Source organism: Drosophila santomea, chromosome 2R (assembly GCF_016746245.2).
Source record: "Drosophila santomea strain STO CAGO 1482 chromosome 2R, Prin_Dsan_1.1, whole genome shotgun sequence".
Classification (NCBI taxonomy): domain Eukaryota; kingdom Metazoa; phylum Arthropoda; class Insecta; order Diptera; family Drosophilidae; genus Drosophila; species Drosophila santomea.
Genome location: NC_053017.2, coordinates 14,727,826 through 14,754,490, shown reverse-complemented (window position 1 = coordinate 14,754,490; position 26,665 = coordinate 14,727,826). Strand labels below are relative to the sequence as shown.

The 26,665-nt window shown below is 41.4% G+C and overlaps 1 protein-coding gene across 2 annotated transcripts; it reads left to right on the top strand.

Annotated features, from left to right (window-relative positions):
- The first annotated feature begins 995 nt into the window (after nt 1-995).
- On the top strand, nt 996-26,559 carry LOC120446378 (myb-like protein AA). 2 transcript variants are annotated; one of them, XM_039627309.2, is made up of 5 exons: nt 996-1,237; nt 22,674-23,380; nt 25,392-25,647; nt 25,717-25,920; nt 25,982-26,559. In XM_039627309.2, the coding sequence occupies exons 1-5, from the start codon at nt 1,220-1,222 to the stop codon at nt 26,318-26,320; spliced, it is 1,524 nt and encodes a 507-aa protein (XP_039483243.1). In that variant the 5' UTR covers nt 996-1,219; the 3' UTR covers nt 26,321-26,559. The 2 variants fall into 2 exon arrangements, with proteins under 2 accessions (XP_039483243.1, XP_039483245.1); XM_039627311.2 differs by lacking the exon at nt 996-1,237 and adding an exon at nt 16,416-16,551.
- Nucleotides 26,560-26,665: the final 106 nt, after the last annotated feature.

Sequence of the window (26,665 nt, the reverse complement as noted above, 5' to 3'; positions counted from 1 at the left end):
TGTGTTTTTGCGATTATAAACTGGGTTATAAACCGAACTTATAGATAGAGTTAATTAAAAATAACAGTAAGCTATTTTTAGCTCGCACATCAGCTGTCGATGCTTGTGGAACTTAAAGACAATCTAAATGAATATACCCCAATTCGCTCGATTCAATTTGCGTCAGCGTGAAAATTGCTGTATAGATATATATGGTGGTTGTTGTTGTACTATCACAGAGCTGGCTGGGCTTTTCTTTTTTGTTGTAGCTTGTTCCGATATGTCAGTGAGTTAGTTTCGTGTTATGGCCATAAATCAAGCCAAAAATTCAAATGTTATCAGCGCGGCGGGATATTCCACTGCAGTGTGGGTGCGTCTTCCTGTGCCCTCCTTCTCTAGCTACCTCTCCCTCTCCCTCTCTCTCTCTCTCTCTCTCTGTCTGTCTCTCTCACCGCACTATCCGTATCTCACTCTGTCTGCCGACACATGCGGAGCGATAAGCAAGCTGCCACCGCTCAGTTAGTTGCCCCTGCTACATTGCTATGCACTTTATATACTGCCGCTGATGCTTTATCCTTCTTACTCTGTGGCTACAATGGAGGTTATCGCAATAGCAGTCACTCACTGGCAGTCACTCCTGTTGAAAAATTGTACGAGAAAATGTATTTATTCATTGTGTGAATATTGGTAATTTATATATTTTTTTAGTTTAAGGATTCGTGCCTTTTTTACAACCTGTTTCTTAGAGAATGATCTGGCTTTTACCCAAATTAAAGTGTTTGCTTCCGGTACTTTTGCACTGACCACGCTTGTATTTACAGGCTTTGGTAGGGGAGTAATTAGTTTGAGCGTTCCGCTGGCCTTTCCGCTCCCAGTGTCAATCGCTCTCCTGTATACCAACAGGTGGCATATCTAGCCAAAGCATCGGCCATGGCGCTAAACCACTGTTAACACTGCTGGCCAACATTATAAATGGCCAAGCATCTGGCTTCTGGTGGCTCATTCGCAACAAAGGCCAAAACCCATTCGCAGAAGCCTGAACAAAAAACGCGTCGCGATCGCTGCGAACCGTCGGTTAAAAAGTTATAGAAAACTTGTGTCTAACATATATGGAAACACCTTCTATAGCTACAAAATATGAAACAAGTATCTGCCAGTTGTCTTTGAAATTTAACCCACACTCATCTGGTTCCTTGAATATCCACAAAAATCAAAAAAAAGGCATTAGCATTGTTGCGTCATGTGTTCCAAAGCATTGGTAAGTTCAACATTTCTGTAAACGAGCAAAGAAAAAGAAATACAAATGAGGGTATTCTTTCTGCACTTCATCATGTTCACCACTGAAAACAACTATCCTTTACTCAAAATACGAAAAGATTGGAAATGAAACTTTAAAAAAAGAGTGAAGCAGTTTTCGATTTCCTAATTACCAATTACCATTGCCCACATAGAAAAACCTTTTTCAATACAGCTTCAAACACAGAGCTCATTTGAATAATTATAAATCACTGTGTGATTTTGCTTTCACTGTTTCATAAAACCAATAGAGTTTGGCGTACAGTTTAAAGTTCTCCTCGTAAGAATGCATGTGCAACTCCGACATCCTTTTACCCGGGAACGATAAAACTTACATGAGCTTGGATCTCTGGCAATATGCAAACAGTAATTGAATTAATGCCATGAGCCAAACGAAATGTTGACCGAACCTACACCCACACTCACACCCACACACACACACCCACAGCCAAACACCCACAAACACAAAGACAGAGCAGCTGTGCACACAGCAAGCCAGAAATGGTTTGAAAATTGGGAATTAACAAAAAGCGAGCGGGAAAAGCGCTGGCACAAATTTAGCTGAAAATCCGAACAAAAAAAGTGGGGTGTTGGGAAAACCTCACTGAAGGAGGATGGGCTTGTGTGCATTTACCATGTTTCTGCTGTTGTTCGTGCAGCATGCGAATTAGTGTTGCCACTCGACACTTTGTCCTGGCCAAAATCTGAGCCATGGCGGAGAAGAACGGGCGAGTGACAGCCGGCCATCACCATCACCATCACCATCACCGCCGGCAGCGGAGAAAAGCTTGCACTTTTCTTTCGAGCGCAGTGGGCCTTTCCATTTTCCACTTTCCACTCGCCACCGCCCATTTTCCATGCCAGTTTCCCACCCGCTTTTGAATGCTTAACGTGTCACTTGGCTGCCTCAGAGTGTCGGCATGCAACTCGGCCAGCTGCAAAAATATGCAAATTAGACATCAAAAATGCTTTAATGAAAATTCCGCCTGCGGCAAAAACAAAAAAAAAAACAGAACAGAACAGAAAGAAAGAAACAGTGCCTGCAAAAAGCGTTAGCACACTTACGCCCCAACTAATGTACATTTCTTGCTCCGTCACTTTTAAAGTATTTAATGCTATCCATGGCAAAATTGATTTCGCATTTTATGGTGGCCGGATGCTGATTAAACTGGGCCATAAATCGTTCCGGCCCATTGACAACTGGCCAGTCGCTCCCTCGACAGAAATAGTTCGCTAATTATCATGAAACTGACACCTATGTATGTGAAGCCATCAGGGGGATTAAATAGAGTTTACTGATTACTGATTACTGAAAAATGCAGCTGTTTTATTTGGCTTAAATGTTCCCCGCATTTATAACGTTCTCTTCGTTAATCAGTTAGCTTCGCTTCGCATGAGCAAATTAAATAAATTTTGCAATTAAAAGTTGCACTCCTTCGGAAGCATTTGTCAACGCAAATAAGCGTAAATTAAGTTTGTTTTGCTTCTGCATTTTTCCCTTTTGGCCATCGCCTTGTTGCCTCCCTTGAATCCTGGCGAATACCCATCCCAAGATACTTCCTATTCGCAGTTGCTTTGTTGAGGCTGTGTGCTTGCACGACCGACTGGTTGTCATTGTTGGCTTGTTTTGTATACCCTTAAAAAGGATGTAAAGTTTTGAAGAGACACAACAAAGCACTTTGAAAGACAAGATAGTCTCTTACATTTAGATGGATTGGCATAAACTAGGCTTACAGCCTATTGGAATTTACCTTTTATTGGAATTAACCAAACTACAGTACCTGTTTTGCATTAGGGTATCCAATGACCAGCTAATTGTGCCCATAATTCTATTTTCCATTTTATTTTGTTTGCTAAATGGGTAGCACCGCAATACAAGGATGGCAAGTGCAGCTTCCGCTGCAACTAAAACGGAAACAAAAATGAAAACAAAAATGGAAGTGCAACTCAAACGGCAGCCGAAGCTGTGACTGTAACTCACAGTCGCATTTCATGTTGTTTTAATTACTTTCTGATTTATTTAGAGTGGTGGCAAGGGGCGTGGACCATCGTGGCATGCCACATTGTTGACTATAATTAGTTGCATTGTCACCTGAATGCAGCCAAATGCAATGGCAAACAAAAACATGTCCCCAATTTTAGACTGGCCAAAAAAAACATGGGCTCGCATAAAATGTGTTCAAACAGCCAAATTATATTTACATTATTTAAGTGCAATGACAAGAATTTCCACAGAAAATTCGGCTAAAAATAACAAGCGCTCTGCCTTTCACACAGAATTAAATTAGTTTCTTGTCTGTTCGCCAAATGTGTGTTTTGACCCAAAATTAGAGCCGAATTTTCATTGTTTATTATTTTAGCCATGCTTTTGTGCCCCTCCATTAAAATATGCATTTTCCCCTGACTTTGGCAAAGTCCTCATCTAAGTAGAGAGCTTAAAGTGAATCAAAAGCCTAGTTTCACATTTGGTACAAAACAAATTGTGTGATTAGCATTTGGTGCGTGTTTTTGACACTACCCACAACCGAAAAACACGTCAGTTAAATAAATGAGTTCGGGCCAAATTGCATACATTCACTGTGGTCATGTTTTAGCAGTGAAATGTAAAAACATTCTGGCATTCAATAAGCCATAAGCTATGTAAAGTAGGTAACCTTGTAGTTAATGCTCGTGATTGGTTTCGAAATTTTACATGCCAGGATTTTGTAAAAACATTTTCCGGTAAACATCTGGAATTAATATTCAAACAACACTGAGATCTTTGCACAGTATACGGCTTAAACTCAAATGCCTTCTAATTGCTTGCCAATTCGCTCGAATTATATGCATTGCCTGTAGATTTATTTACGCCACGATAGTCTTAAGATTTATACACCATTTATCTTGTTGGAATTTCGAATATGTGTTCCTGTTGCTAACAAATCCATTTCCCATTTCAAACAGGAAACATGTGCCTGGGAAATGAGTTGACCTGATTAAACGAACCAAACTGAAACCGCAATTTGCAGCAGCAAATTTTGCATGCACAACTAATATGTGGTGCTTAAATTAATTAAAATTGCTTATATTTAAAGTATGATTTTGGGGTAATCAACTATCTCATTCGGAAAACCGAGTTAATTTACACCGCAAATGGGTTTTGTCGTTGCCATGACAATAATGCTAATTAAATGCAACTAAAGTTGGGCACTACGCAAAATACTTTGCCCAGTACCTGTAAAATAATAACGAATCTACCCACTTTCGTCCTATTGGCAGTTACCAGTTGCCAGTTTTACCTCGACAGCTGGCAAACGAAAAGTTAACGTAAAAAATGCATATTGCATGCGTGCCCAAAATTTAATTGGAATGCAAATGCACTCCTTTATTCGTGTGCTGTTTTGAACCCCCCATAATTATGGACCCTTTGGGTCCGCGACCGCACTTATCCTGTCTACAATTACACAAACTAATGCCATTTAATTAAGTTCACACGTGCCACAATTAAATCTTCAACACTAATTGATGGGAGACGCCGAGTGTGTCTGTGTGTATGTGTGTGTTTGTGTGTTTGTGAGTTTGAAGGACATTGGGTTCATGGTTCATCTGTTATTTTTTGAAGCCCCAAACAATCTCACGACAAACAAATAAACGAAGGAGTAGCAAAAGGTGTAGGACGAATCGTGTTGGGAAATCATAAATAGTTGCTCCCCAGCCCCAAAACGTATCCTTTCCGATGGAATTAGACTAAGTCGAATTTGCGAGCGGAAGTTAGATTTGCTGAGATACAGAAATACCTATTACTTACTTAACATTTGTTGTATAATATATGAAATACATGAAATATATTCAAATTGGGAAGGAAAGGAAGAATTACAGCTATAATGGTGGGATTTTTGAAATAAACAAACTAAATTAAAACTAAATAATCTTTTGTTAAAAAAATAATTCAAGTATTTAAATATCTAAAATTATGTTTATCTTCGAACAACTAATACGCCCCAAAATTAGATTACAACATCCGCAATCCGTATATCTAGCACGATTTCTCCTCGAGAAGGGCGTGCCAACTTGAGTAACGTTACTTTTCGAAAAAGGGGGCGGGGCAGATTCGAAAATTATTTAGCAAATTAACAGGCTGACAAGTCAACTGTGTATGCATTCGGAAGTGGCTGACGTGGGTCCAATGGCTATGTGACCGGATTGCCAACAGGCGGAAAACTTATGGATGGCCGGCACGCAATTGCTTACCTTGGCCAAGAAAGTTGGCCATGTGGGTGGGGCTGGTCCATGGCCATTAAAGTAATTCTCCTGCTGTTTGTTTTTGTGCAGCTTGGTATTTTGTTTCGGTTTGGTTTAGCTTGGTTTGGCTTGGTTTAGCTTGGTTTGGTTTGACTTGGGTTTGCTTGGGCTGGACTGTGTCTGCTCACCCACCTGGAACGCTGGCGTGTTGTTGCACTTTGTAGTGTCCAAATATTTTGTATCCGTCTAAGACCGCAACGCAAACACATGCAGCGTTTATTATGTGTATATGTCGGCTTAATGTCCTGTTAAAGTCAGCTTAGAGCGGCATAAGGACTCTTAGGTGCGCAGGATGAGTGAGTGGACATGTTTTCCTCCTGTTGCAACTGAAGCTCCGTAATGAAGTTGCTTGTTAATAAAAAATGAAATTAAAGCGAAACTTAACAAATGGCACGCACAGAATAATGAGAATTACACTCACAGAGAGAAGAACTTTTGGGAAAAACTCAAAAAATATTTATGGTGCAAATGGAAATATTTTTAAACATAAATTTACATTTTTGAATTCCTGAAGAAATAAAATATATTCAGAGGGCAATGAAAGTAATATAATATTAATAAAATAAAGCACAACAATGGCACACTTGTGTGTAAAACTTATTTCGCCGTGCCTGAAGTTAATTAAAGCCGCCAATCTGCTGGTGCCACGCCCCCTTTCCCGGCCAGTGCCTCAAGTATTGCACTTGGCATAATTTGTGCAGCCGGCAGAAGCTCGTATATCAGACAGCAGGCGACGGTCGGCGTTCTCCCTCTTCTGAATTCGACAACTCAGCGAACCGAAAAGCGGCAAAAAATAACCATGGCAAGAAGATGGCCAGAACTGGGCTGGCTCTTCGAGGCGGGAATCCGCCAACGAGGTCAACGACAGGCCAAACTGTCCGGCAGAGAGCAAACTTCAAGTGCGACTGTGTCTCTGTGTGTGTGCGTGCGTGTATATCTGTGTGTGTGTGTGTGATGCCCAACACTTGGCGGACAATAAAACAATTAAACGCAAAGTCAACATGGCGAGCCAAAAAAGTTAACTCCACTCGACCCGCCACGCCCCCACACCGTCGGCCCCCAAAATACAACCACAACGTCGACCGCCCCCAAATGAATTGAAATGGGAATCGAAAATGGAATGCAGCTGGGCCAAATGCCAGTGCCATTTGAATGCAACGAATGCGCCACATGCGGCCAACTATTGCTACTGCTGCTGCTGCTGCTGCATTTGCCACGGGTCGTATACTTAATCAAAACCAAAAACATACACCAACGCACTTTGGCGGATTCTCTCTGTTTTTGGCCGGCTAGTAGCTGGCAACTTTAATTGGAATTTATGGTCGAACACTATGTGGGTGGCACAGTGGGTGAGTGATGTGGTGTGGTGCTTGAGTGCCGCGCTTTCGAGCTCTCCAGGAGATTGGAACAGGTTACGTCATTTGCGGGGCTTGAGCCCATCTCGCCTTGAGTGACGTTATCCGTAGAAAGTTCCTCCACGCGCCGCACAATATAAAGAAAGCGAATACTATTCGGTTTCCTCTCGGAAAGTTCCAAGGATGCGCCACTTACCTCGCCTCACACACTTCGAAATAATGATGGGGCAACATGAATAATTTCTGCATATACTGTTATGTGGAAGTGTTTAAAGTTTGCCTGAAAGCAAATTACATTTATGCAGGATATTTAAAGCGTTAAAATATGGAGTCACACATATTCCACATTTTTTTATAAGTATATTTCCTGATTAAAAGTTTATTTAATGAGTTTTCCATCTTGAAAACGTAAAATACATCTTCTTGAAGGACTTAACCGCACTTTGTAAATTGCGCCTTTCAGTCGCCCGATTAAGATTTTCCAACTCGGGCTGCACTATGACAGCATATGGGAGGGGAAATGTGCCAGTCAACCGCACTATCAAATCTTCGTCAAGCCCCCAAGACCCTAAAGGATATTAACCCATGAAGAGCGCTTCAATCACCACGCCCACCCAATCACAATTTAAATCGTTTTGTGGGCGTTGGCATTGGCGTTGGCCCCTTGTCTCTTGATGTCCGTTTCCGGGACATAATGAATGGTTGGCCATCAATTGACCGAAGCTTCGAGCAATTGCAATTTGTGTCGCCCGATAATTGTCCTGTAAACGGACAAGTGCAATCGTAAGCTGAACTTCGTGCTACTTGTGCATCCGGAAAATATAGCCAGGATCCATGCGGTAAAAGAAGAAGTAGAAGGAGGATGTCGTCGTGCGCTCAACCATAAAATAAAAGATAATCATTATTTTTCTAAGATTGAACATAAATTCTTCGCGTGCGCGCTCCACCATTAAACGTGGTGCAGCTTCCCCGGAAATGCATCAAAATTCGCTGCCTTCCAACGTATCAGTTTCAGTGTCTGCGGAGCGGAAATGCGCTAGCGCAGAGGAAAAGGAATAAAGTACGCACACAGTGGCAACCGCACACCCACAGCCACTCACTCACACACACATACACATACACATACACATACACATGGACATGCACATGCGGCTGGCAGGATGCAGCGGTAGCCCGTGGCCTTTCCAGCTGCAGGACATGTGAGTGTGGGCAAAAGAGTGCTGGGGCGTTAAGAATGCAACGCCTGCAGCTGCTACTGAACGGATGCAGCTCATTTCACTTGGCCAGGCAACAAAATGCAGGCCCAGGACTCCGATCCTGGCCCAGGACACCCACCATCCCCAGGCACCGGGATGAAGATGCATTGCCGGCTTGATTTAATAAATTTTCAAATATTTTCTCGCAAAATATTTTACTGCATCCACGCGACGTAAAGTCAATTTAATAAACTGTTAAGCAAAGTGCAAAGGCTATGAGCGAAGTATGTGTGTACATATTACATATTGTCTTGCTAGCAAACAGGGCATACTCTTACTTCTGAAAGCTAGTCTATTAATAAAGTAGATTAATCTTAAAAATATAAAAATTGTTTATAACGTTTTCCCTTAATGTACAGTATTTCCTATCTAAACTATATAAATGTAATTCCCTTATATTCTTTTATTAAATATTTATTCGGAATATCTTTCATTTAAAGTTCAATTCATTTAAAAATGATGATTTTTTTATATATTATAATATCTCTCAAGCTTTCTTTTATTAATTATGTACCCAACTTGCGAAGGGTACTGAAATCGTTGGCTAAAGTGTGCCAAAGTAATACGTAATGTGTTCGAGAAGAGCGTTGAGCATGTGTTCTGCCACATGTACGAGTATGTATGGCTATATGGCTATATGTTTTTCAATGTGTTCGTGGGTATATTGCTCGCGTGCTCGACGACATCCTCCATTAAAACTTAAAAAAAAGTTCGCTCGCTTAATTAAATGTCGCATAAAATGAAATCTCGAAACATTTTTCAACCACAAAAATAAAAGGAGCCTTGACTTTACCCTACTTTACGTGCCTCCACCGAATTTCCACCGCGGCACTCCAATGAATTTCCACCCAAAAACCCAACGTTTTTCTTAACCACCCACCCAGTTGAGTTCATCAGCGGGTGGTGCCGATGTCGAAGTGATTAAATTGAGCAACCATTAAAATAAATATGGCGACAAATGCTTCAAGTGTGAGTTGGGTGTAAGAAGTGGGGCAAACTGGGAGTGCTCGGCTCATTAGGGCCACAAATGCGATGGGATTGGGGATGTAGATGGAGATAGGGATGGGGATGGTAATGATGTTTGGGCTCAGCCCAAAAATTATGCCCAAATTTGTGAAAAATATGCACCGTCTGTTTTAGAGTTTTTTATTAATTCATTTTTCGCAGAGGAAAATATGAAGAGTCTGCGTTTAAAGGCAGGACAAGCTAATTGAAATCGATTTGCCAGCCAATCGACTGACCCCAAGCAGATGATTAGGTCAGTACTTGGCTGACAAGGTGGCAACAGGGCTATAAGTGCGGCAACAGCTCCTTGAGCTCTTGATGGAAGTAGTGCCTGCTTTCTAGCCATCTCTATCTGCCACTTGAATGCGACAAGCGGCCACGTCGAGTGCTGGCCAAACTGTCATTGTGAATGGGTGGGTGGCTGCTTCTTTGCCAGCCCATCACCACTAGACCCACCAGAACCCACCAGACCCACACGATCCCCCCGATTCATCCGAACCACCAGATTCAGCAGATCCAGCAGACCCACCTGTTTTGCAACGTCCTGAGCTGGCAATCAAGCTAAAAGCACCTGCCCAGGCCCTGAGCTTTGCTTATTTGTTTGAGAACTAGTGGGTGTGTAAGTGTGGGTGCAAAGTGGGCGGTCGGAGGACTCTGGTTGGGCGGCACTTTGGTCCATTGGCTGGACCCGTAAATCTTTCCGCACACTTTAGCAATTTATACATAACCGCCGGCATTTATTGTCACTTTTAGCTGCGAGTTCACCACCCACCGTCACCCAAAAACGCCACCCACCACCCAACCACCCAGAAAGCCCATCACGTTTTGCTATTTACATTCGCCACGGCAACATGGCGAAGCCATTTTTGTACACTTTTTTTGCTGCGCATTTTTTTTCGTAGTGCCACGATAAAGTCATCTTCTTCATTTGCAGCCGCCGGCTGTCCAAGGACCAAAACTTTATTTGCCACCGAACCGCCAAATGGCAAATGTCACGTTGCAGACTTATTAGCGCTTCTCTCTTTCCCGCCCAGATAAAATGTCGCTGCGAAGCGAGATTAAATAATGCTTTTTCTGGCTAGGTAAAAAATATACGGCCAACTTCTTGCGAGTGCTGGGGAAAACAGAGCTTTGCATATTTGTCTTGAATATTTATCAAATTGCCCATACGCACCGTGGCCACGAAGAGAGCCTAAATTTCGGTGTGATTTATGATTGGGGAAAAACCATTGGGGGCAGGGATGAGAATGGAAGGGTGTGGCAGTGCGGCAGTGTGGCAGGCCAGCAGTGTTGATGAATTACTGGCCATAATGATGCATCATTATGTGGAACTAATTGCGGGCCTGGCCCACAGTCAGTCATTTGGCATTGTCAATTACCATCGCCAGCGAATACCGTTCGTTCGCTTCATAAATTAGCTTCGCTGATCGAATGAAAGTTTCATCAATTGTTTATTGGGCCATGGGCTCACACTCGACTTAACCCATATATCAAAATCACGCCATGGATTTTCTGGGGCAGATGTCACATTTAATTGGATTTTCACATCGGCCTTTGTTTGCTTTTCGGCAACGGCGCGTCCTAATAAGCTATTAAATAGGCGCCCCAGGCGAGAGTTTTCCCCTTCACCGAGAGCATAATTGAGGACAACACCTCCACTCCCCTCCACTCCACTCCTCTGCACTCCTCTCGTTCAGCTGTCCCCCTTTCCAAGATTATCCACAGGACATAAATAACACGAGGACTTCCGTTTGCCATAAAAGTGACGCGTCGCTTGGCCAGAAGGCGAAATGGCGCCCAGAATGGCCAATGACAACATTTCCGTTGCGAGGACAACAAGCTCAGGCCCGCAAATCGTAAATTTCAATCAATGGAGCACTCGACTCTCACTCAATTTCGATTCGATCCCCTCAGAAAGTCTGCGCCAAAAAGTGAGAAACCGGTTAGTGCCACGCCCTCCGCACTACGCCCTCCGCCAGCTGGTCCTTAATTGCAGGGCTTACGAAATTTACAGAACACGGCACAAAATATTTGAGTACATTTAGAAGTTCTATTAAAAATATGTAAATATTAGAATAAAAAGGAACTTATATAAAATGCATCTCTTATGCATTATTTATAAACACAATTAAAATATTAAATAAGAATTTTCGGTTTTCGGTGCATCTGCAGCAGCAGCTGATGTTAAAAACCCCCAACAAGTTGGAAAACTTCGTGCGAAGCGAATGTGTTGCAATATAACTCGTAAATCATTAAAACTTCGCTCATAAAAATAGGCCAAAATAGGAGTGTCACAGGGGAGAAGATGGAAGTGTGTATATAATAGCACATATACATATATACCCATAGTAGTTGTCCTTGGCCCTTTAGGTTAATCGAAAAACTTTTACCAAATCATTCCGGCAAATTGCCGTTGAAAATAGGCGGCTAACCGCAGGCAATTTTAGCCCCATTTTTTTGACTAATTGCCAGAATTTCTGCGTTTAGAGAAGCTTAAACTTCGATTTTGGCCAGGTCAACGAAAACAGTCAAACGAAGAGGGGATCGGTAATATTAAATCCATTTCCCTGCAACACACAATTTATATGCACATAATTACCAGCGGCCATTCTGATTATACGAACTTAACAAGCTTTCTAGATCGCATGGCCGGAATGGCATTTAATTTCACGTACACAGGTACGCGTTATTTCATCACCATCAAATGAGAGGCCAATAATTACAATAATAATATTAATATTATCAAAGTTAATTAGCGATCATCAATCATGCGGTTATACCATTTCGTTTATTTAACCCGGAAAAATAGCATCCAGTTGCCAGTAAATCGCCAATTAATGAGCAACAGTTGATTAAAAAGCATGAAAATGTATACGACACATACTCAGACAGTTTATGATAATTACACTGCACCAAGTATTGCTCAGGCTTTAAAAAGAAAAATACTCCCAAATGCAAACAGTAATGGTTCATCAAAATTCTTTTAATCATTAACCAAACAAATATACAAACATTAGAGTTGAAAAGCCAAATATGTTCATTTTACATGCGGTTCCCAGTAAAACGCAGCCGCAAAATGTAATTATTTATGAGTACAATTTAATTACAGTACTCGGTGTCTGGCATTTTATTAAATTGGCTAAATAATTCATTGGCCCTGGTCACGCTTGTTTTTTACTAAATCAAATCGATTCCGCTTGCCTTCGGTTTGGGCTGAATTACACCGCTTGAATCTCAGTTGAGTGAAAATCATAACAAAATTGGCAAAATTGGTGAAAATTCCATTGAAACATTACGCAGCTTTCCCCGTCCAAATAACACGACAGCTTTCAACTCGTAAAAGTATTTATGTCCTTTGTATCTTTGATTTGTTTTTAATGCGACCCTCGCTGCTGAGGCAATAAAATGTTTTGACGGACAGTGTCGACATGAAAGAGACAAACACATAGCACAAGAAAGAGACGGAATTGTGATTCAAGAAAGAGACATTTCGAGGGTATGAGAAAAAAAAGATGGAGTAACCAAATTTGAGAAGTAGCGGCCAGTAAGCAAATAAAATTATATTGAAAAATTTATACACAATGTATAAATATGTGTGTACATGTTCGTGGGACAGAGAAACGTTTACGACTAAGTAGCCTGCATGTGTGCAAATGTGCAACATAAACTTTTATGCCATACACAGTTTATATTTACCGCCACTTGACCTTTTTCAATTTTTTGCTGCCCCCTCTGTTGTATCTTTATGAACATGCAGGCCTTTGAAAGAGTTAGGGTTTTTTGGGGTAACAGAGCGTAAAAGGTTTATATGCCGAAAGTCTACTTAAATATGGATGAGATGGAATTGAAGGCGAACACAAATTTCACTGTGAACGGATTTATTTTGCTTGCGCAATCTCAATTCATAAATGAAATAAATATGTAGTGTTAAAGCTAAAGTAAAGCCAGTGTAGAAAAATAAAGTTCGTTTAATCACAGCAATCTATTTATTCGTATTATTGAATTATTTCAGGGCTTATGATTCCATTTGGCCACCCTATGTGTACTCTATAACATATAAGGTTAATTTCCGCCAGCTATTGATTGATTTTGTGATAAGCCAAATGTAATTCCCGTAATTAGATCATTCCAATGACCCAGAATCGAGTAATGGTCCAAAATTTATTGAAATCCCTATTGGCAGCGCAATTAGATGTCATTCAAAAATTGAAATTAATTTTCCCAGCCATGACAAGGCAATAAATCGTGTGTGTCTTCGCTTTTTGCCCAGCGAACATTCTTTGAAACTAGATTTTCCACATTCAACATGTACACACGTATGCAAGAGTGCATAAATCAAAATAAATTTGCCAAATCACGAACTTAATTTAAATGTCACAACAGTAGCAGCAGCGTTGACAAGGGAAAAATGTATAAAAAAAATATTTAAAAAAGCAGAGGAAAATTCTATTTCGTGTATTTATTGCGTATGTCCTTAATGTCGCCGCTCTGTGCGTTTATTTATGCATTTCGAATTACTTGCGACTTTCTTGCATTTGTCGCGTTCGTTTCCGCCGATGGTCTCTGCCAAGCCGGCAGTAGTTTTCCTCGTTTTTTCACCGATTTTCTTTGAGCTGGTATCGTTGTTTTCTCTTTTCTCCTTTTCTTTTTTTTTTGGACTGCACGCGCGATTTTCGCAGCCATTGGATAAAAGGGAAATCGAAATTAAACTGTCCAAGGGGCTGTGAAGACCAAAAATTTACGACCGTGCGCGTGCTAAACGTGGCCCAGGCACAGGAGCTTTTCGCCCGTCCATTTTCCGATTTCGCTCCAGTTCGCCCTCCCATTTTCCGCTTTTCCAGCCGCCCACTTGGAGCTGCGTGTCCCTTCATTTGGCCGCAAACATCCGCTCAGTGAAATGACTTTGTGGCTGGTTTTACATAACACTGACAGACAGTCGGAGTAAAAGGAAAAGCGAAAAGATTATTGCAAGGACGGCGGTATGGTGAGTGTCCCCCCCCCCCCACATTGGGGAGTGGGTAGTGGGGAGTGAGGAGTGCGGCAGGACCAGCAGGATTAAGTCCTGGCGGTGCATGCATGTGTGCATTTGATTTTTGGCCAACATGAATGGTAAATGCACATTTGTTTCCGGCCAACGCAAGCTCATGATTATTTTATTGAGCCGTTTCTCCGGCTTCTGTTCTGTAGCCTTTCGCGCTGAAATTGGCCCCGACATGCAATTCGCCAGCTGATTTAGATGCGCCACAAACCCTCGTTGCATTCACATTTCCAGTAATCTCGGCAACTTGTATTCATACTTTTGGTTGCTGCATACAGAGAAATTACCACTTAGTAAGGTTTAATTTAAAATAATTATGTTAAAACATTTTTGTTGCAATTTCATTGAAATATCTACTTAAAAGCTACTTTAGAGACTTGCAACTTTCAACAGCTTTCGCACTCTTAAATTAGGGCACATTTTTTATTGTTTCTCAGATCAATGGTGTCAATCCCACGGTGTACTTACACATGTGGCTCGCCTAGTCTTGAGTGGCTTTTCCGGATCGTTGCACGCACAAATTGCCACTCGAATGGCTGGCTTACCTCCACAGTATCTGTATCTTTGTACTTATTCGTATCTGAATCTGCAAGTGCTTCGCTGTATCTTTGCAACTGCAAAGATGGCGACCAAGTATATCTGCATCGCTGGCTCGCAACTGAATTTCACCAAGCACAATATGAATAAACATTTTCATAACCCGTATGGATTTCAACTACTTGCTATCTTGCCTTCTTGCTATCTTCCTATCTACTTAGCTGACAATCTCGAGTAACTCAATTTTCAAATTGTGAAAAGGGTTCCCACTTTATCCAGCATTATCCGCTTCGGCGTTTTGAACTTTCATGATTTGGGCACAATGTAAATACAATCAAATACTCGAAGCCCCAAGGAACAACTTGAACCATGTTTAGATTTGAGCTCTTGCAGCACACAAAATTACTCTTCAACCTCAATCAATGCAAAACTCAGCACGAGGTCAGTTCCGGAATACTGTTATTGAAAGATTGTCCTTCCAAAAAAATGAACAAATTCAAAAACTAGGCGTAACTAGGCACTCTGCCTTAATGTGAATAGATACAAAATAAAACAGGTGACTAAAGGCCGAGCTTAATCAAAAGTTTTTACCAGAAACTTTAGCGTGCTACCAAATATATATTTGCAAAGATCCTCTTTTGCCAAATCTGTTGGCCAACTAACAGAAATTTGGATTGTTTGAAATATGTATTTTATGTGTACTCTTTCCAATGTATTAGAGTACTAAGTCTGTTTAAAATTTAAGTACACTCATTTGCAATTCCATAATGTATGTTTTGATACAAATAAGCGCTTTCACAAAGCTCACAGAGAAGACAAAGTGGGAATTTGTTTGTTGTCACAGGCTGATGTATGGCACCTACAAGGACATGTTTGAAGTGCATTCCAAGCCGTAGGCATTGCTGGAAAGCAAATGCTATACAGAAACACCCCATTCCCCTCCACAGCCATCACATTTATGAGGGTAAAGTTTGAACATAAATTGGGCTTGTGGGGAAATGCAATCGACGAACGAAACGGGTCAAAGTTTTCGACCAAAAACTGCACAAATAAACAAAGAATGACATTTTGAAACGGCAATTCCAGAAGCAGGACATGATTGTCATTAAGTCCTGCCACATAAATAAGACAAATGAAAAATGAGTAAACGGAAGTGGGTCTCACATGACACTTATTGCTGGTAGCGGCTGCAACAAAACTTCAAAGGCATTTCCGTTCAGCCAGCGCAGTAATGACAACAAACTCTAAGTGGTAATTGCAAAACGTTTTTCCTCGACCATCTGCAAAATGCAGCAAAGTGCTGGATGTTTTTGTCCACTTCCTCAACTGATTGAAATGGAGTTGGGAATGATGGCGAGTGGCGGGTGGGGAATGTCCTCAATCTGAGTTCCGTTTCGTAATCTCAGCCGGGGTGATAAATTGATGCATAAACCCCAAGGCAATACCCAAAAAGATTTAATAAGAACAGCCGGCAAATATTTGCACACTTGAACGGCTCAGGGCGCCTTAACTTCGTCAATGAGAGAGATTAAACTTTTGCTCGAAGGATGTCAAAGCATCAATTTGTCAGGCGACGACAACAGCTCAAAGGATTGCCAGTGGAGGGTAAAAGCAATCACAGGACCACAGAAAAAAACATGTAAAAAAATTAAGGCTACCTTGAAAAAACATTCAGCTGTGACAGATAAAGTAAACCAACAGCTAGACTTGAAAATTAAAACTCTTGGGATGTGATTTTACACAAATAAATGATTTAAAGTCAATGACTTATTAAGAACAAAATTCCATTTAATAACCACTTTAAGTAAGTAAGACATCATTTTAATATTTATAATATAATGTGCTCAGAATTTGATCATCACTGCTGCTGCGTAAACAACTTCATCGAAATTATGAAAGGGGGGCTAAGACTTTTGTCATTCTGACATATTTTAATGCGAATTTACAACAGCCTCGAGCTTTAGATGGGGCTTGTTCCGGCCACTTGAGCTGCCAGTCCTCTGACAGTTGGTCAACTTTAATTTTCAGCCCTTTTTCTGGAACCCCATGCCTTTGGGGTCTGAATTCCCCTTTCGCCATTCCCCATTTGGAGCCACATTTTGTGTTGCCTGCTTTTCGGCGCCATCTCCCGGGCGACAGGCAGCGTCGTAGTAAATTTAATAAATAAGTGGAGATTTCTGCTGGATGCCTGTTATTGTTGGTGCGGCACACCTCAATCAAAGCATATATATACGTACATATATAATGGAACAGACAAGTTCTGAACAGAGGACAGGATATAGCGGCCTTCTTTCAACAGGGTCTTCAATAATATTTTACACACACGACAGACAGCTAGACTTGGGTCGCTGTCATGTTGTATTCCCGTCGGTTGCTTCCCGGCACAAAAGGCCAAATTGCGAATAGAAAGCAATAAAGCGGCATCGAATAAAATATCGTAAAAAAACAACATGTTTTCTGCAACGAAAGCAGACTTTGTTATATGCTCTAAATAATACAGGTATATGTGCAATTAAATATATTATAATATTCTTTATTTTATATAATTTGAATAGTTCATTTTTGGCTCATGTAGCGAATTAGGAAAGGAACTAGTACTATTATGAATTACTAAATACAGTGAGCTAAAGTAGTGTTCATGGTATCCCTTTAGTTCCCAAAGGAAATGAAACACCTACGCATATATAGTATTTGCCAGAGCGGGGAAAATAAAACATTCAAGTGGCATTTATCTCACTGGGCCAAAACTTTCCAACTGACTTCCATCCCGCACACGTAAAAGTGTGCTAACCAAGTGTGAATGTGCGGGTGAACTCTGCATATTTTCTCCATCCTGCCCTTGACACTTAAACACACACCCTCATACTTTCCACGTTTTGGTGTGAGCTAAATTGATTTGACAAATATTTTTCTTGGCGTTTATTACATTTTTTCTGTTGGCATCAGCATTGGGAAAAGACTGCCGATCTGCCCTTTTCAGAGCGCGTAACCCGTCGCTGGCAGGGATTACGCTCGCTATGGCAACAATTTCAATATGCTCCACTACCAGTCAGCCAAACGCACTCAGAAAAAAAAGGGATTAGATATTAGATTTTCAAGCGATTATGCTTGCAACTTAAAATATCTTACAAGATACACTTCCTAAGAGTATTAAATGAAAGCCCTACAACTTAAGTGCTTTCTTTAAATCCTTGGCAATTATCCAGTATGTGCTCGCTTGCCAAAGGATATAGAAATATATTTGAACTTAAAATAAATTCTTTTATTCCTGTGCACACACACAGCCTCGCTCTCTAAAAAGTACTATAAGGATGGTAGAATTCCACACGATGCCACAAACACATGCTTGGGGCAACATTTAAATACATGGGGCTGTTTAAACGGCTAAGTGTGTGTGCGTGTGCTGATTGCATTGTTGCACTTGTTGCATTCCCTCCACGCACACGCTCGCAAACCCACTTCATATAAATCAATATGAAAACCAAAGCATACCAAACAATCTGGAATTTTTGCAGCCACGCCAAACTTTCAGAAAGCTAACATAAACATGCCAAAGGAATATATTTTTAGAAGCATGTTTTTAATTGCCAGAAAATGCAACGAAATTATCTCATTGCTACTTTCCTGCAGTAAAAATAAATAACTGCTTTATTTCCATTGATTAAAGCAATTTTCAATTCTGGCTGCATTGTGCGGCGTATTTGATTCACATTGTGAAATTTTGACCTATTGACCTTACTCTGCCCCCTTGGCTGTAAAGTTTTCTACATGCCACACTGAAGCATCCCACACATGAAAAGAACTAAAGCGTGGAAGGACAATGCAGAAAACTACTAAAACTAAAATCGGGTATTTTAGATGTGGAGCGCAATTCCTGGTAACCATAGATGGGTCATTGTTGGTCCGTTGAGAGGTTGGATCTAAATGACCAGCGGTTAAAGGTCAGTGAAAAGACAGTAATGCACTCGCCATCAAAAACGGCCAATGAGGGCCATAAAAACCAGGACCACAGAAAGCCAGTGCGTCGGAAGAGGCACTAATTGCAGCATTAGACCACCGATGGAGGCTTCAGCCGGATCAAAGTCTCAGTTGACAGAGCCGTAGTGTATTTAACTTCTCCACCTGCATATGGTAACATGGAAACAGTGCTGGCAAGCTGCAGATTCCAACAAGTCAAGTCCCTAATGAATAGAGCAAAAAAACGTTTTAAATATAACATGTCAGATAAATCGGCCACACAATAATAAAATACACATAAACACACAATATTATTAAACATAAATATACATTGCTAAATTTGGTTATTAATTAGTTGGTAAGATAATTAAAAAATTGTAAAATACATAATTTGTAAAAAATAGGTAGAGTACAAATTATATTAGAAAACATTTAATTCCAGCTTACAACCGTTGTCTCCAAATGTAGCTAAAAATCAGACATGCTACCAGCAGTGGTTATCCCCCACCCTCCATCTCTTTCCAACTATCTTTTACTATCTCTTTCATGCTGCTGTAACAAACCGGCTGCGACTTAGAGCGGCAAAAAGTGAGCTACGTGCAGATGCCTCACCTGTGATAGAGGTGATTAACAGGATTTGCAGCCTGCAGAGCAACCAATCTGCTTCTTTTACCAGTTGTACTGTGGACCAGTGTTTATGGGTGTATGTGTGGGTGTTTTGAATGTGCTGGTGTGGGTGTGTGGTGACATGGTAACCGTAGATGGCACACATGGCGTATGCGTAACATTAAATCTAGAGGATGGCTCTAGCTGCGGCTCTTAATTGAAAAACCAACCCCCAAACATAATCTAAAAAGCCGACAACTGTTGGCCAGAGAACATGACAACGAACTAATCCCGAACAACTTTGAAATTGGCAAAGTTTTGGGCGATTAATTAAAATCGCTTCATGCCATTGATGAAACAATAATAGGAAAAAACCAATATTTGACAATTGCCAATAAGCGCCAGACAGAGCCGAAAAAATAACAATAACAAGGGGGGGAACACATCAACAGCAACGAAAACAAGGAACGAACCGAGCAAGGAGCAACAATTAAAACAAATCGAGGGTAGAATTGCATGCTCATGTTATTGCAGTTATATAAAAACCAAAACCACCAGCACCCACAAGCCCCGAAAAACACACACCACTACAAGCATGCAAATTGGCACTCTCCCGCTTAGTTGTGTTGTTTTTCCGACTGCTGCCCAAGCTGCAAGGACCAAGTTTTCCTCGAACAATTGCCGCCGTGCAGAGAAATTCAATTGAAAACTGAAAGGTCACAAATTTATGCAACATATATGCATCAGTCCACCCGTTTGCCTCCCACATATACATATGCTACCCAGGTATTGCTGGGTAACTACATATATACATATGTATATATATATATAGATACATACCTGTATATTTGTCTGTCTGTTCTGGCCAGGTGAGCAGCTGAACATTGTCTGGGCACATTGCAGTTTGATTGCAAAAATTTAATTGAATGGCAGCCGAGCTGTTCGACGTGGAAAAAAAACGGAATCAACAAGGGCATAAAATAATAAACAACCAAAAAGGCGCAATCATTTGCATAAGGCTCCAAAACGCTATGCGAAAACTAACACCATAAATTATGAAATTATATTTACAATTGCCCCAGCCGGTGTTATTGTTTTTGTTATTACGCTAGGTTGTGCAACAAAAATATGGGCCAACACACGTTGGGCAATAACAAAATAAATCGAGGCTAAGCGTCTTCCATAGTGCTGAAATTCTATGGTTAAATTTCAATTAAAATTCAGCTGGAAAATGTTAATTAAAGTTTGCTTTAACAAAACTAATATTTAGTTTCATTGCAACTTAATATATTAATGGCGTTAAAATAAAACAGCCACCAAAGTTAAATTTACTTTGTTCTCAGACAGTTATTCCCAGGAAATCGGCTTATTGGACCCACTTTAAATCACACAAAGAGCGACTGTCCACAAAGCCACCTGTAAGCCCCGAAAAAGATAACACAAAGTCCGCCCTCACACCTGGTTTTATCAGAAACAAAACTAGGGAAAATCCACGTTTGGAGCAAAAAAAAAAAAGAAAAGACAAGGAAAAAGGAAAATAATTCAATTCCATAAACACTTGTTCACACAGTTCACGCAGATCACGCGGTCGCCTTCGTAAGCTGCGACTTGGACGGACTTGGGCGAAACTTCATCAACACAAATTGTGAATTCCATACAAATAGTTTGACAAACTTGCGCTGGTCCCCCCAAAACTTGGAAGCGCTCCAAGGAAGTGGGGGATCGAAGGTGGGGGGGGGGGGGGGGGGCGAGACCAGGATAAATGAAAGAAGTTTTGTGGTAGGCCCGGCAAGAGCATAAAAGAAATCTTATAAATCCAGAGCGGCAACAACACTTGCATATATCCGTGATACTGGCGCATATAGCCATGTATACTACACTTAGAAAAGTGATTGGTCTTCTTGACTATTTGGGCTATATATATAGAATGCAAAGTTACCGGGATAAGTTGTACAAATTTGTGCAGTGCATGTAAAAACCAGATTGAGACAAAAGAACTTGTAGAGCGACAAGGTAAAGTGGGAACAGGAAATGGAGCTGGAGCTGGAGCTGGAGGAGCACTGTGTTCATATCGCTGTTTTTGAGCATTTCCGGCGCCAACATTCGGTCACGTAGTGTGTGCCTTTAATGAATGTAGCTGTACGACTATATCTAGATGCCTATATAGGATAGTATAGGATAGGATGCGCGTGCAGCGCATTAACACTAAAGGTCGCCCAACTATTTTCACTTGGGGCAGTTCTTTTTTGGACAGACCACATAATCAGAGGCATCGCACATAGCCCACCAGACACAAATACAGACATGTCTGTAAATCTTGACCGAAAAGTTTTCCAACCTCAAAGTGGAAATCAGGCGGGGAAAGCCACCCGAAAACTTTTCATCTTATTTGGGTTCGGTTTTGCTCCTGACGTTATTCCATTTTCCAAGCCCATTGATTGTCAACATCCAGCAGGGAATTCAACTTTCCCCTTAGCCGGCTCAGTGGGAACTTGGAGGCTGTTTAAGTTTTCGGTTCCGTCAATCGGAATTTTGTTGAGTTCTTAGTTGAATTAGCGGTCGATTTCAGGTTGCAGCACTAGACTACAAAGTTTTTTCAAATAACACGCAACCAAAACTGAAATCTTAGTTTAAAGAAAACCGAAATCTAAGTTTTAATTAAATTACGAGTATAAAGTTATAGATGGTTTTTCTAGTAGTTTGATAACAGCCAACGTGTAATTTTAGAAATGTTGCAATATTGTTGTCTAAATGATAAGCGCGGCTATCAGCAGAGAGTATTGATTATCATTTAATTCCTTTCGCAAGGCTTTCCCTAAGTATCTCAATGTTGATAAGAACAAAATATCTACGTCACGTGCAGAGCAATAAATTGCGAATTGGGGGAAGAACAAAAACTAAACTTAACATACTTGAAAACTTTCCAAGAAATAATAAAGCCAATTATCAAATTGATTTGTAGCATTCCGTGAGTACTTAAGGAATTGATTTATTCGTAAATGTATTTATATCAACTAAGACTACAATGAATAACTATAATGCATATAGCTTTCTAAAATCCCTTTATAAAACCCTCATTGGCTTGCCCGTTGATCTAGTGGCTTAAATAAGCCTTTGATGCGAAAATACCCAGGAAATATTTTTGTAAACCTATTCATTGGATGTCTAATCTCATGTGATAAATATTAATCCCCGCATGCATTGTTTGCGATACGAATTGAGGGGTATTTGCATATGATGTCCCCCCTACAACTGTTGACACTTTGCAGTTTATTAGCCACACACAGAACAATTGTTTAACATTTCCGTTCGTGCCGCACCCTTCTTATCGTGCCAATCTCTTTGTTTCTGCCACATTTGCAGCTGCTCCTGGCCGTCATTCTAGCTGCTCGCTGTTTTGGTAGTGGCTCTTCCAGACGAACGCTCGCCATGGCCTGCGATGAGACGATGGAATCGACGCCGGGGCTCAAAAACAATAGATATAGCTATAGAAGTGCCACGGACAACAACTACGACGATTACAACTACAAGTGGGTGCATGGGGATGTGGATGTGGATGTGGACGTTGATGGCATTGCAGATAGCAACGAGGACGACAACAATGACAACTATAACTACAACAAAGCACCGGCCAAATGGCAGCAGCAACAGCAGCAGCAGCAAAAACTCTACGGAAATCCCATCCACAGCATATACGACAGGCAGCAACATCTACAACGGCAGCAGCAGCAACATGAGCAACAGCAACAGCAGCAACAGCAGCATCTCGAACAACAGCAACAGTATATGGGAGTGGAAATGGGAATAGGAATGGGACAGGGACAGTTTGATGATGATCCAGAGAATGCTCGCAACGACTTCCGTCTGCAATTGTCCGACTTAAATGCGGCCGTTCAAGGTATGGGCAGGTTTGCTGCTCCCCAGGACCAGGACAAAGACCAGGACAACAGCAATAGCAATAGCAACCGCAATAGGAACAGCAACAGCAACATCAACTGGCTGCAGCCAGCGGAGAAGCAGGAGCAATTGTTGCTCGCGCGTCGCAGTCGCAGCAGCAACATGAACCAAAGGTAAGACCCGTGATGGAAGAGGTAACACTTAATTGTACTTGTATTTTAGCCAAAAGGAATGACCAACCTTCTTACCAAATGTTGTATCTGTATGTAAAGAAGCTATTGTCTTATTCCAAAAACATTTTATGATTAGTACCATAAATTAGAACACGTAGCATTCAAGGCATCACTGTAAATGGAAAGTATGATAAATTAGTATAGCGCGTATTCAATGAGTTCAGTTTCCGAAAAATGTGGGCGCAAATGATAGGAGCCCACAAATGGGGATGCAAGCCGTAAACCTTACTCCTCTGCCCGCACCAGTTGCAGTTGCTACTGCATCTCCTCCTGCTGATCCTATTCCATCTGCAGAGACCCATCCATCTCGGCAGTCGACAGTCGGCAGTCCGAATAATCTGGGCTCTGGCTTGCTGGTTGCATATCAACTAAAAGTCAATGACGACATCCCATGACGTAAGCGTGAGCAGAAACGTAAGAGCTTAAGCTGATTTCTCCAGTCGACTGCGTTGTATCCCCTTTGTCAGATTGAACGAGATCAGGAGCTGCAAGGATCATGTGCATTGTGAGCCAGGGATTACGTAATCTGCGTCTTGCATGCACCAAAAAAAAGCAGCAATATAAAGGAATATTCGAGCCGAAATATGACTGAGGATTCCGTAAGAAAGAAAAAGCAAATAATTCAAGTTGTTCTCAGTTGAAAGGATACTCTGCCACTTTAAGGGGTTTTTGGCAGTATATACCTTATGAATTTAAAGTTTTCATACAAGATATAGCTATTGAAAATTGCTTCAATAAATGCAAGATTATATTTATAATATTATTTTTATTAAAGATACAGGTCAAAAATGAATATATTCCTTTGCAAGAGCTTAGCTGTCAGCAAAAATCGATTTAGATAAAACTCTTAGAAAGCATTCACATAAAAACCACAAATATTCTCTGTTGCAAGAACTGAAAACCGTATAATACCAGGCCCCTTTTTGCGCTAATTTAAACCAGCGCTCACCTCAACTATGCCAGCTGCATTCATTTCACAACATTTTCACACAGTTTGCGACAAAACTATCAAAGCCGTTGTTGCCCTGAAAGAGGGCTTCAAAAATGCCAACGTAGCTGGATCGGAGGGCTAAAGCTTCAGGGCCAGGAAGAATAGGGTATGGTATGGAATGGGCAGGAGTATGGTATCTCTATGGGTATCGGGGTATGGGAGATGTACTGAGTCATTGACAACGAAAGGGGAAATCCGCTGGCAGGCAACGACATTCGCGAAGCGGAGAGCTTTGTGCCGCGCCACAGGCTCAGGACAACGGCATCACCAAGAGCATCACCTCCTGCCCAACAATCTGAATCTCCCAGCAGCATGGCTGCTATCCCCATCCATGGACAAAGCCGCGCGCCAATGCGAAAGCTAAAAAATTCATTGGCATTTGCTGCAGTTGAATGCAAAATGATGCGCTTTTGTTGGCCAACTGGAAAAATTGCGGAAAAGAAACGGCGGCCATGCAAATAACAAACGTCAAAAACGAACTTATATTTTCAAACCACGCCACCGCAAGGATTTTCACATAGAGAAAAAGTTATTTCAAATATAAGATCATTTTACATATTTCTTTCTCACACAAAAGTGAATTAACTATATAAAGCTAATGTTGAATATGTGGAATATGGGATATAATATAATTTTTTTTTATTACATATTTTTTTCTTACACAAAAGTGAATTAACTATATAAAGCTAATGTTAAATATGTGGAATATGGGATATAATATATTTTTTTTGATTTATACTTGTATACTCATAATAGGATAAGTTAGAATACTTGTAAGATTTTTACATGATAAGCAGAGAAATTTCTTCATGTGTAAAACCGCTTTTGCAGTCATTTCCGCTTGCCTGCGGCGACATCAGGCAGTCGTGGGGGCAAAAGCAGCTCCAGTGGGCCGCGAGATGAGAGCAGCGCTAATTCATGGCCAAAACTAACAAATTTCCATGCATATGCAATTTGCAGGTCTGCCATGGATGCAGCAGAAGCAGAAGCAGCAGCTGGGGAACCAGGTCAGCCAGAGTACACCAACAATGAGTTAACATCTGGCGGCCTAGATGATGTGGACATTGAGGGCGAGGAGGATTACGCTGGTCAGGAGGAGGACGTTGACGAACTGAGTTCCCAACTGCCCTACGGGATCCAGAATGTGCGCAAGCGCCGCGTTCGCAGTGTGATGCCACCGGTACCTTTTCTGGGTCCCAATCCCAGCACAGATGGTGTAAGTGATTCAATTTCAAACATGACTGTAACATACCCTAACAATTCAAACACTACCGCCCAAACACAGGTTGTTACCTATCAGTCGTTGTGCCCCACAAATCGGGTGACCGTGAAGTTGGAAAGTGGCGATTACCGTCCCAATCACTATGTGGAGGTTACCTGTGCCCACAGCTACTCACCCCAGCCGTCGAGGAACTACAACTACGAATATGGTTACAGGGGCAATGAACTGCTCCGAGCTCTGCTCTCTGAGCGCAGCGAGAAACGAGAGGTGAGCTACGTAAATTCAATTAAAAATTCAGTAAAATAACCTTAAGGATGCTTTCATTCAGATCTGCTCGGCGACGGGCTTCTCGTGCATCCAGCTCAACCGCACCATCCACCTGATTCGACTGAATGACGCCTCCGGCTGCTGGGAATCGGAGACGCGGACGGTGCCCTCCGGTTGTGAGTGCATGTGGCCGAAGCACAGCTACGGCGACATCGCCTTCTACCATCAGGCGCAAAAGAGGCGGGGAGGCGTGACCGGTCTGCGACCCCATGCCCCCATCAATGTGGATTACAAGCCGGGAGTGGGCTACCGTCAGCTGACCCTGAGGACGAGGAATCCCAAGCCAGCTCCTCGCAGTCGACGCGAGGATATGGGCTACGAGAGCTACGATTTTAACTAGTTTTGAAGGATAACGCCTAATTGGATTCGCGTGCTTCTTTTGGTGGTTTAGCAACTAAGTTTGATCCGCATAAATTATTTTTCGCTTTAGCTTAGCGTTTAGTGAAAAGAGAGTCCCTAGTAATGGTGTATAAAATAAACGAACTACAATGGAGCAACAAAAGTTGACTTTTGCATGAAGAGGGATTAATGAAATTAAATTGCATATGCCACCGGGCTTACATTAAATCCCGCTCCTTAATCCAGTTAGTGTGCAATTCTGTAAATGCATTTCGCTCAACACCTAACGATATCCCACGTTTGGATTTATTGCCTACGGCTTTATCGTAAATTAAAAGTTAAGCGG

Bases quoted from the DNA above. Each gene is read 5' to 3' on its own strand.
- LOC120446378 (XM_039627309.2), top strand. The intron at 23,381-25,391 runs GTAAGACCCGTG...TGCAATTTGCAG, and splicing joins AGCAGCAACATGAACCAAAG to GTCTGCCATGGATGCAGCAG. The intron at 25,921-25,981 runs GTGAGCTACGTA...GCTTTCATTCAG, and splicing joins AGCGCAGCGAGAAACGAGAG to ATCTGCTCGGCGACGGGCTT.